Source organism: Vidua macroura, chromosome 23 (assembly GCF_024509145.1).
Source record: "Vidua macroura isolate BioBank_ID:100142 chromosome 23, ASM2450914v1, whole genome shotgun sequence".
Taxonomy (NCBI): domain Eukaryota; kingdom Metazoa; phylum Chordata; class Aves; order Passeriformes; family Viduidae; genus Vidua; species Vidua macroura.
The window spans coordinates 7,260,775-7,271,980 of record NC_071593.1 but is presented as its reverse complement, the minus strand read 5'-3'; the positions used below and the strand labels follow the sequence as shown (position 1 = coordinate 7,271,980).

The 11,206-nt window shown below is 62.5% G+C and overlaps 1 protein-coding gene across 1 annotated transcript; it reads right to left on the bottom strand.

The window, feature by feature from the left end:
• Positions 1-3,059: 3,059 nt before the first annotated feature.
• On the bottom strand, positions 3,060-8,781 carry PERM1 (PPARGC1 and ESRR induced regulator, muscle 1). Its single transcript, XM_053997304.1, has 4 exons — positions 7,456-8,781; positions 6,195-6,801; positions 5,077-5,193; positions 3,060-3,293 (listed from the first exon to the last, which is right to left on the bottom strand). The coding sequence occupies exons 1-4, from the start codon at positions 8,779-8,781 to the stop codon at positions 3,214-3,216; spliced, it is 2,130 nt and encodes a 709-aa protein (XP_053853279.1). The 3' UTR covers positions 3,060-3,213.
• Positions 8,782-11,206: the final 2,425 nt, after the last annotated feature.

The window sequence follows — 11,206 nt, the reverse complement described above, 5'->3', positions numbered from 1 at the left end:
GAAGGAAAATTCAGAGTGAAGGAAAAATCCGAGTGAAGAAAACTGTGAGTGAAAAAAAAAATCCGAGTGAAGGAAAAACTCGAGTGAAGGAAAAATCCGAGTGAAAAAAAATCCGAGTGAAGGAAAATTCAGAGTGAAGGAAAAATCCAAGTGAAAAAAAAAAAAAACTCGAGTGAAGGAAAAATCCGAGTGAAAAAAAATCCGAGTGAAGGAAAATTCAGAGTGAAGGAAAAATCCAAGTGAAAAAAAATCCGAGTGAAGAAAAATCCGAGTGAAAAAAAAATCCGAGTGAAGGAAAAACTCGAGTGAAGGAAAAATCCGAGTGAAAAAAAATCCGAGGGAAGGAAAATTCAGAGTGAAGGAGCTGCTGCGGCCAAAGGCATTCCCGGGAAAAGGGGGAGAGGCATCCCTGGGTGTCCGGGCGGGATGAAATACGGGGCAGCTCCTCGGGCCGCACCTGCCTGACTTTTTCATGTGCCTGGCACTGCCGAGGTGTCAGATGAGGGAGCTACGTGCGGGGACAGCGAGGGAGGGATGGCACCGCTCCCACGGCCGGGCAGCAGCCTCGGGGCACGCAGGATGCACGGCAAGGTCGCCGCGATTGTGCGGGGCGAGGTGCGAGGTCCTGGCTGCCCGCAGGAGGGCAAAGCCCCTCGGTCCTGGCAGCTTTGGTCCGGGAGAAATCCTTGGGTGTATTGAATTTGCGAGGTTTAATCTCCATTTTGGCCGTGGACAAAAATCCCAGGCATGCTTGGCCTTGCTGTGAGGCAGAGGAGAGAGCTGGAAAGGTCAGAGAATAAACCAAGCATTAAAATTTCAGGCTCCCTGGCAGAGCCGGGCAGAGGCTCCCAGATCCCCCGAGACCAGCAGGACCTTTCAGTAATTCCTTTCACTCCTGCAGCCAGCTGAGAGCCTCCAGCTCCTGAAATATTCATGCCCATCCTCTCCTTCCAGGGTGATCAAAGCAGTGTGGAGTGCACCTGTGACCTGCGGGGTCTGCTGGCACCTCTCTGGGTGCCACGTCCTGCTGGCATCTCCCGGGCCGAGCTCTGAAGGGTCACACGCCAAATACCACAGGCAGCAAGGGGTGACAGGCACCTCCTGTCACCCCCAGGGCACTCCTGGGAGTAGCACTGGGGTAGGGGCATGGAGGCAGTGGGATTTTCCCCCTTTGGAGGGGGAAAATTCGGGGGCACCGAGCCTTTCCCTGCTGGAGCGGCTCAGGGACAGCCAGAGTCACTGTCCCCTCTGTCCCCTCTGGAGCAGGGTGGGTGCCCAGAGCCAGGGGATGGCTTGGGACAGATCCAGGGCCCAGGTCCCAGCACACAGCCCTGTCCCGCTCCTGTCCCTGGAGCAGGCCGTGCACCACAAGTGTTTCCAGTGAAGGGTTTTGGCCAGAAACCCTCCCAGGTTCAGTGAAATCCTCAATCCCTGGGACAGCCAGAAATCACTCGGGCCAGGCTTAAACCCAGTGGTTTCCAGCCCAGCTGAGGATGCAGCTCCAGGAGCTCCTGGCTGCAGAGGGGTTAAACCCAGTGGTTTCCAGCCCAGCTGAGGATGCAGCTCCAGGAGCTCCTGGCTGCAGAGGGGAGGGGATGGAGCTGTGCTGCTGGGCAGTGCCCGCTGCCCACGGATCTGTTCAGAGGAGCTGCCCAGAGCTCCTGAGCCAGGAGGGATCTGTGGACGGGGCTGCTGGTGCCATGTGGCAGCCAGGCCGTGCCTCAGAGGGGCAGGAACAGGGACACAGGGGACACTGCCCCGTGCCCCTGCCTGCTCTGTCCCCGGGGCTCCAAACCCGTCAGCTCCTGCAGCTCTGGCCCCACACACCCACACAGGGCATTGATTTATCCTCCTGCAAAGCCCAGGGCTCCCTTAACGGCTCCCCACAGACAGAGGGATGGACACAGAAGTAGTAAATGAGATAGAACTTTATTAGAAGCTTCCAGCACATTCCATCTGCCCTCCTCCTCCACAGAAGCCCTCTCAGTGGGTGTCCAGCTGCTCCAGGCCATGCAGAGCCTGTCCAGCTCCAGCTCCCCGTCCCAGATCTCGCTGTGCTCTCCTCTCAGCAATAACCCGTGGCCTCCAGCCCACCCCTGCACCCCTTAGAGCCTCCTGGCACTCTCAGCACAAGGAAAGGAACCTCCCCTCCCTGCTGTCACCACCCAAACACAGGGCAGAGCCCCCGTGGATCTCAATCCCACAGTGGTGCTGTCACCAGGCTGGTGAGGGGAGGAAATTCCTCCTGAGTAATGTCCTGGAGTGGGGAGGGAGGCACTGGGGAGAGGGGGAAACTGAACCATCCCATCCCATTCCACTCCCCAGCCCCACAGCTTCCACGCTCCCCTCACCCCACGTCTCCCCCAGGCAGTTTTGCCTCTCTAGGACGGGAGGCACAAAAGGAAATCAGTCAAAGATTCAGTCAAATATTTCCCTGCTGATTGGCACAGCCAAACCTGCCCACGTCCTTCTCCCTCCTCTCCAACATCCTCCTGTCCTCTTTCCTGAGACTTCCCTGAGCTCAGCCCCTTTCCCTGCTGCCCTTCCCACCCTGTGGGACCCTCCCCGGCTGCCCCTTCCCCCGTGTGACCCCTGCCCATCCCCTCCTGCTGGCCAGGGATGGGGACGTGTCCCTGCAGCAGCTGTCCCCAGGCACAGACCCACGCAGGGCTGCGGTGGCCACGTGCGACAGAAACCTTATCCCCGAGCTGCTGGCACCGAGCTGGGCCTTCCTGGAGTGAAATCCAGGAGGATGAGCCCTCCTGGAGGGATCAAAGCCGTCATGGGAGCGCTGGGCTCTGCCAAGGCAGCGGCCCCTGCATCCCCCCGGAGCTGCTGCCCAGCCCAGGCTCAGCCCAGCTCTTCCCAAAGCTCCTTCACGGCCATCCCGGCTCTTTTGTGGGGATGAAGCACTTCCCTGCTTCCTCCGTGCCTCCCTCCGGTGCCACCAGGTGACTCCAGCGGGGAGGAGGGACCGGCAGAGCAGCCAGCGGGCATTGCCAGGGCAGGGCAGAGCCAGCCCCTGTCCTGTCCTGTCCTGTCCTGTCCTGTCCTGTCCTACCGTCAGTTCCCGTCGCCGGGAGGGTCCCGCTCCCTGTGCCATCCTGTCCCGCCGGGGATGGGGCCGGAGAAGCTCTTGGTGCTGGCTCCAGGCTTCTCCCACTGTCCACAACAAAGTCCCGGCCCCGGGCAGCGGCTCCGGCGTGGCCGGGGTTAAGTCCGGGGGTGCCCTTCCCTGACCTGCCTCCGGAAGTAGCGGATGGCCGAGAGGGTGCCAAAGCTTGCCAGGAACACTGGAAAAGAGCCCAGCACATTCCCACTGTCACTCCGGGTGCTTCTCCCAGCCGTGGGGGTCCCAAACTGCTCTGTGCGACACGGGGGGGGGTCGCTCCTCTCCCCTCCCGCAGTGCCCTCCTGCCTCTGGTTTGCATTCCCACCACACGGAATTTGCTCCCAGCTGCCCACAGCCTGACTGGCCACATCCACTCCCAGGGTTTGGGTGCAGGGAGACGCCAGCATTCCATAAAAAAAGGGCTGGTTTGAGGGAAGTGCTCAACAGGCCCCGTTGGTGGTGTGCAGTGGTTGGATACAGAGATCCAGAGGGAGATTTAAGGGATGGGGTGGATACCCAGATCCAGATGGGGATTTCATGGGTTGGTCGGAGTCACAGATTTGGAGATTTGATCTTGGGTGAGAGAAAGACACACAAGGAAAATCCCACCAGGGCTTCAGGACAGTGCCTTCATTTCCTGCTTCTGTTTGAGCCAGGAGGATGCCAAGAAAAATCCCATTTTGTGGATTTTTCTGGGGATTTTCTAGCCCCAGCCAAAAGCAGAAAATATCCAAAACCCCGAATCAAAAAAAGTAGGGACACAAGGAAGAACTAATGGGGGTGAAACACAAACCAAGCTCTGCTCTGCACTTGCACCCAGTGTTTTTGATTTGGTTTATAAGGGACATTAAGTTCCCTTGATTCCCAAGCAAAACCAGGAATCCAAGCCATGGTTTTGGACCCCGCATTTTAAATTCAGACTGGGTTTTGATTTATGTGCTAGAGGGATATAAACTCAGCTTGTTAGAAGCCCAAAAAATGCCCAGAGAGAACGGCTGCTCGGGGCTGTGGAGCCGCTCCTGCCTCCCTCCCCTCCAGGTTATTCCACCCCAGGCACGAGGAGCGTATCCCCCTTTCCACACCTCTCCCGGGGCCACCTCCTCCATCCCAAAATCCCAGCAGGAGGGGGAGCAGGCCACGAGCTGCTGGTGATGATGGCAGCGAGCAGCCTTAGCTCAGGAGCTATTCCCAGCCCGCGGTGTCAGCTTCCTGGTGACCTTAGCAGGGAACATTCCTCGCCTGGAAGAGCAGCAGGAAGCCTTGATCCTGGCATTTCTTCCCATGGAAGGGGCTCTGCAGGGCAGGAATGGGGAATGCTGCTCTCCCTGAGCCACTCCCTGCTCATCCAGCCACCCCCACTCCTCTGGGATTCTGTGAATTTCTGTTTCCTCGGCTTCCTCTTGCCTCACCAGCTTCCAGGTGCTGGGGTTGGAGAGGAGAGAATCCCACAGATCTCCAGGGAATTGCAGGACTCAGTGCAGGAGGATGATGCCTCCTCTTTGGGGAGAAGATTAAACCTTCCGAGCACATCAGAAAAACACGGGAATTTTGGTGCTGGATGAAGGTTTAATCTCAACTTTGGCCATGGACAAAAAATCCCAGGCACGCTTGGCCTTGCTGTGAGGCCAGTTTCGTTGGGAATTTTGTTCCTGCTGGGATGAGGGAATCTAAACCTGCTCACTGCAGGTCCTAAGGAAGTCCTGACAAACTGAGCCCTGCCAGGGGCTGGGTGGGGCAGGACCAGGGCTCAGCTCCAGCCAGCAGCTGCTTTGTAGGGGAAGCACAAAAAGACGTGAGCAGGAATCGGGATCGGAGGAGAGAGAAGGCACGGAAACGGCTTTGGAACACCTGGAAGAGGCTGCACTTCCCCACAGGCAGCTGCAGGTATAAATATCTGATTTTCCTCCCTGCCAAGTGTCCCCCAGAGCCCTTCCCACCCCTCTCCAGGCGGGCACTGTACGTACTGGTCTTCCAGGCATCCGGAGCCTGCAGGTCAGATGTCTTCACCGCCCAGGAGGCGAAGGCGCAGAAGACGAGGCACATGTCCTTGTGGCTCAGCACCCGGGGGTCCTCTGCTGCTCCTGCCACGAGAGGAGCACAAGGTCTGGGGGCTCTGTGCCACCCCCTCCGCCACCCCTCCCTCTGCCACAGCAAATCCCCGGTGAAATCATCCCTGAGGGCGTTTTGGCACCAGGGGTGACATCAGAGGGGTCTGTGTAGGGCTCTGTGCATTCCCAAATGACAGTGGCACATTTGTCACCCCCCTCAGTCCTACACTTCGTTAAAAACCCCAAGGAAATGTTTGTTAAAGCCACCCCCTTCCCTGCAGCTCTCCCCAGCTCTCTGCGGTGGCTGGAATTGGGTCTGGGGAGCAGATTTGGGACAGAGCAATTCCTGGGGACACAGGCCAGGTCCCCTTCCTGTCACTGGTGTCCCCAGGCACAGCCAGCTCCAGGACAGCATCTGAGAGAGCTCAGCATCCCTCCGGGCATCCCGCCCCTCTCCTGCCTCCTCCAGGGATGAAGAGATCCCTGAGTGCTCTGCATTCCCTGTTCCAGCCCGGAACAGCTGGAGATCAGGTTCTTTTTCCTCCTCTTCATTTGATCAGCCTTTTAATTAAAGCTGGCTTATTAATTAGCTGTGAACACCTCAAAGGGGTTTTTCTCCGTGCAAACAGACTGGAAGCTCGATGTTGAGGCTCCCTTTGGGATGGCTCCTTCATTGTTTGGGTTTAATATTAGCTCTGAGGCTCTGAGCATCATTTAAGCTCAAAGACAAACCCCTGCCTGTCCTGGTGGATCAAACCTCCCCTTAATTCCCATTTCTCTCACCTGCCCGCAGGAACAGGCAGTGTTCAGGTGACCTCTGAGGTCTCCAGAGGGTGTTTTTCTGCTCAGGGTGGGTTTTACAGTCCCACATTCCCTGTCCATGCTGGGGGACCTGGCCAGGAGCACTGGCTTGGCACGGGGACAGAGAGAGGAACATCCCAAGGGAGAACCCCAGGGGACAGAGGGAGCATCCCAAAGGACAGCCAGGGTGACACAGCCTGGGACATGTCCCTGCAGGGGACAACAGGATTTACCTCTCAGTGCCAGGGCCCTGTCTGCATCTTCTGGCCACACCTGGGCTCCTCCCAGCGGGACCAGGGCGAGCTCCTCTCCGGATCTTCTGGGCACCAGGGCCTGGGAGGTCGGGGCTTGGCCTCCTCCCAGCTGGATCTGCCTCTGCAGCAGGGACCTCAAAGCCCTCACAGCTTTCTTCACCTCGGAGGCCGGAGCCGTGGAGAAAATCCCTCTCCAGCCCATCCTGTTGGGGGCTGTCTCTGGGAGGAAGTGTTCATACACATCAGGGACTGAGATAACCACGGTGTCCTTGCCTGGAGCAGAGCTGGGAGCCTCCTTGTGCAGCCCAGGGCGCTCCAAGCCTCTGAACTTCTTTCTTTTCCTGTCTTTAGCTTTGCCTTTTTTCCTGCTTCCTTCTGGCTCAGTGAAAAAATACTCGTACAGTTCGGGCCAGGAGATCTCCCTCTGCAAGGGGGATTTGCGCCCCTCCAGGGAGCTGCCCAGCTCCTCCTCCTCCTGGGAATCACAGAACAGGTACTCGTACATCTCGGGCCAGGTCACATCCAGGGAGCTGGGCTTGCCAGAGGCCCCGTCAGCAAAGCACAGGGGGCTCACGGCCCTGGGGAGCTCAGCTGCAGCTTCCCAAGGGATCCCGGCCGCAGGAATCGTGGGGATCCCGGCTGCAGGCTCGCACGGGATCTCAATGGCAGGGATCCTGGGGAACTCAGCTGCAGGGATCCTGGGGATCTCAATGGCAGGGATCCTGGGGACCTCAATGGCAGGGATCCTGGGGATCTCAATGGCAGGACTCCTGGGGATCCCTGTTGCAGGCTCCCAAGGGATCCCCACTGTAGGACTCCTGGGGATCCCAGCTGCAGGAGTCCTGGGGATCACAGCTGCAGGCTCCCAAGGGATCCCAGCTGCAGGAACCTCAGGGATCTCTGAGGGCTTCCTGGGGATCTCAGCTGCAGACTTCCTGGGGATCTCAGCAGCAGGAATTCCAGGGATCTCTGAGGACTTCCTGGAGGTCTCAGCTGCAGCAATTCCAGGGATCTCAGCAGCAGCAATTCCAGGGATCTCAGCAGAAGGAATTCCAGGGATCTCAGCAGCAGCAATTCCAGGAATCTCAGCAGCAGCAATTCCAGAGATCTTAGCAGCAGCAATTCCAGAGATCTTAGCAGCAGCAATTCCAGGGATCTCAGCAGAAGGAATTCCAGGGATCTCAGCAGCAGCAATTCCAGAGATCTTAGCAGCAGCAATTCCAGGGATCTCAGCTGCAGCAATTCCAGGGATCTCAGCAGCAGGCTCCCCCCCAGCCCCCTCAGCAGCATTCCCTCCAAATGCTGCCGCGTTCCCGGGCTGGAGAGGCTTCCCTGGCATCTCCTGGCTCGCCTCTCCTGGAGGAGCCGCGGCTCCGTCGCCAGGGACCACTGGGACACTGTCACGTACGCCCAAGCCACCGGCCTGCCCTGCCTTTGGGGGCTTGGTGGCCTTTGTCTTCCCTGGGGACTGCGCCCCCGGCTCCTTCCCCCGGGGCTTTGGGGGAGCAGTCCCGGCATCGCCGCCATCCACGCCGGGGCCGGGCACCGCCCGCTTGTTCTCCGCAGCCTCCTCGCTGCCCAGCCTCACCAGCGCTCCCTTGGCCGCCTTGTCCTTCCCTCTGCCCTTCCGAGGGGACATCGGGGAGCCCGGAGGTGCCTTCCCGGCCCCGGTGGCGCCCGGTGCCGCAGCCGCCGCAGGGTCCCTGTCCCCCTCGGTGGCGCTGGCTCCGCGCTGCTTGCGGCTCTTCCTCGGCTGCGCCGGCACCTTGGGCCTCACCACGCTGGGGGATCCGCCCGGGGAGCTCGGCTCCGTGCCCGCCTTCTCCTCGTCCGGTGCCACCCTGGGCCCCGTCCCCAGGCACGGGCTCGGGGGGTCCCCCGCGGGTCCCCGCAGCCCGGGCTCCGCGGGGGCAGCGCTTTTCTCGGCGGAGGCAGAGGCTGCTGGAGCCTCTGGCTGTGCCACCAGCTCCGGCTGTGCCACCAGCGCCGGCTGTGCCGGCGGGGCTTGTCCCCCTGCTGCGTCCCCGCCCTGCTCGGGGGGTCCGGGGGGCTCCATGGCCCGGCTGCCCCCGGCCGCTGCCACCGCCGTGTCCTGCCCGGGGCCGCCCTGGGCTGTGCCACCGGCCGGGGTGGCCGCGGGTGGCCGCGGCGGCTGCCTCCTCTGGGCACTGGGCATGGCAGCGGGTGCCGGGCACCTGGGCTTGTCGCTGTCGCACAGGAACCTGCCCACAGAGCCCAGCTCCGCTTCGTCCTCGCTGCCCGACAGCAGCTCCGGCACGGCGAGGTGCCCACGCTCCGGCCGGCGCAGGGCGGTGTCACCGGTGTCACCACGTGGGGCAGGGCTGGCCGTGCCAGGCGCTGGCTCGCTGCCCGGCCGGGCTGCGGTCACCCCGGCGGTGCCGCGGGGACAGTCCCGTCCCGGGCCGTCCCCTTGCTCAATGTCACTGAGGCACTGCTCCTCGGCCGTGGCCAGCGAGGCCGGCGCCAGGCTGCACTCCTCGGAAGCCTGGAGGAACTCAGCCCATTCCCGGTCGTTCAGCTGGATGCTGTACTCGAAGTTATCCATGCCTGCGGCAGGGGAGCGGCGACACGTCAGGCGGGAGGGGGTGGCACCGCGGTGCGCACACGGGGGCCAGGTGTGTGCCCCCAACCCTTCCTCCCGGTCCCTCCCTTCCATCTGCTCATCCTCAGCCGTTTCCAGCTGAAACCCAGCTGGAAATTCCAGCTCCTGGCAACCTCAGCAGGATGGGGATGGCCGTGCTGGACCACAAGCCAGCCGGCAGTGGGAGAGGCCACTGCCACCCCCTCCGCTCCCTGCTGCCTCTGCTCCCCAGCACGGCAGCACCGGGGCTTTGGGATTCTCCCCAGAGCTGCACAGGGGCTTTGGGATTCTCCCCAGAGCTGCACAGGAGCTTTGGGATGCTCCCCAGAGCTGCACAGGAGCTTTGGGATTCTCCCCAGAGCTGCACAGGAGCTTTGGGATTCTCCCCAGAGCTGCACAGGGGCTTTGGGATTCTCCCCAGAGCTGCACAGGGGCTTTGGGATGCTCCCCAGAGCTGCACAGGGGCTTTGGGATGCTCCCCAGAGCTGCAAAGAAGGTTTGAGATTCTCTCCACAGCAGCATCACACCCCACACCCCCCTTCCCCACCTTAAACCCGGCACGGGTGTTCCCGAGCGTTCCCGAAGCCCGGAGCACCCAGGGCATTCCCGCACAGCCCCGTCCTGCCCGGGGCCCTGGGCAGCACAGCCCGGGGGGATGCGGCAGCAGGACCAGCGGGGAGGTGACAAAGGCCGGGGAGGTGACAAAGGCCGGGGAGGTGACAAAGGCCGTCCTACCTGTCCCCCAGCCCCGGGCGGGGATGGAGCCATTCGAGGAGCCACGCAGGAGAGCCCTCCCAGCACAACATGATGCCGTCCCCTCGCCGGGGGCAGAGAGCCCGGCTCCAGCTCAGATCCATTCAGGGGCTAAAAATAGACCCCCCCTCCCTCCCCGGTGTCACTTGAGATCCCAGTGCCACCGGCCCGGAGAGGGCAGGCCCATATATAGAACTGGTGGGGGACATGCCAGGGTGGCAGCCAATGTGTGACCGTGCCACAGCCACGTCTGGGGGCACTGGGACCACTCCCGGTGCCCCCTGCTCCCTTCTGGGGTCACTCCACGGGGAAAGGGGACAGGCCATGGAGCGCCCAGCCTTTGGCACACCTGGGTGGCGGTGACTGTCCTTTTCCCCACAGGGCCACTTCTCTGCCTTAGTCACCCTCTGCAGGGTGACACAAAATCACCTCAGGGGCAGGGTTCACCTATTTAGGGCACTCCCAGCGCGTTGACTGCCGGCCTGCTGCAGGGTGACATCAGGAGGTCACGGCCAGCACCAGGGTCTTGTGACAAAGCTCGCTGGCCCTGTGGCAGCCGTCCCACGGCACCCAGGGCCACCTGGGCCACGTGCTGTGGGCAGCCTTGGGCAGCAGGCTCGGGGGGAGCCTGGCACGGGGGAGTGACAGAGCGGCCAAGGATGGCCTGGCAGGTCACGAAGCCGAGCCAGAAATAACCCTCAGCTCCCACGAGCCCCGGGCCTTCCTCCCACCTTCCTCCCCCTCCCCATCCCAGGGCCAGAAATAGCAGCCCTGAAGGAGCTGCCTGCAGGACAGGGGCTGGGAGAGCGAGCCCCAGCCCAGCCCTGCTGCCCCCAGCGCTGCCCCGAGGCTCCAGCCACCCCCTCGGCCACCAGGACACGGCAGCTGGACATGGCCGTGGCCAGGGCTGGGGACACTGTGGGAGCTGAGAGGGACCCCCGGGCTCTGCACCCCCCTGGGGGTCCCACAAGGGCCGGGACCCCCGGGCTCTGCACCCCCCTGGGGGTCCCACAAGGGCCGGGACCCCCGGGCTCTGCACCCCCCTGAGGGTCCCACAAAGGCCGGGACCCCCGGGCTCTGCACCCCCCTGGGGGTCCCACAAGGCCCGGGACCCCCGGGCTCTGCACTCCTCTGGGGGTCCCACAAGGGCCGGGCACCCCGGGCTCTGCACCCCCCTGGGGGTCCCACAAGGGCCGGGACCCCCGGGCTCTGCACCCCCCTGGGGGTCCCACAAGGGCCGGGACCCCCGGGCTCTGCACTCCTCTGGGGGGTCCCACAAGGGCCGGGACCCCCGGGCTCTGCACCCCCCTGAGGGTCCCACAAGGGCCGGGACCCCCGGGCTCTGCACCCCCCTGAGGGTCCCACAAAGGCTGGGACCCCCGAGCTCTGCACCCCCCTGGGGGTCCCACAAGGGCCGGGACCCCCGGGCTCTGCACCCCCCTGAGGGTCCCACAAGGGCCGGGACCCCCGGGCTCTGCACCCCCCTGAGGGTCCCACAAGGGCCGGGACCCCCGGGCTCTGCACCCCCCTGAGGGTCCCACAAGGGCCGGGACCCCCGGGCTCTGCACTCCTCTGGGGGTCCCACAAGGGCCGGGACCCCCGGGCTCTGGGGGTCCTGCCCAGGGGCAGGTGCCGG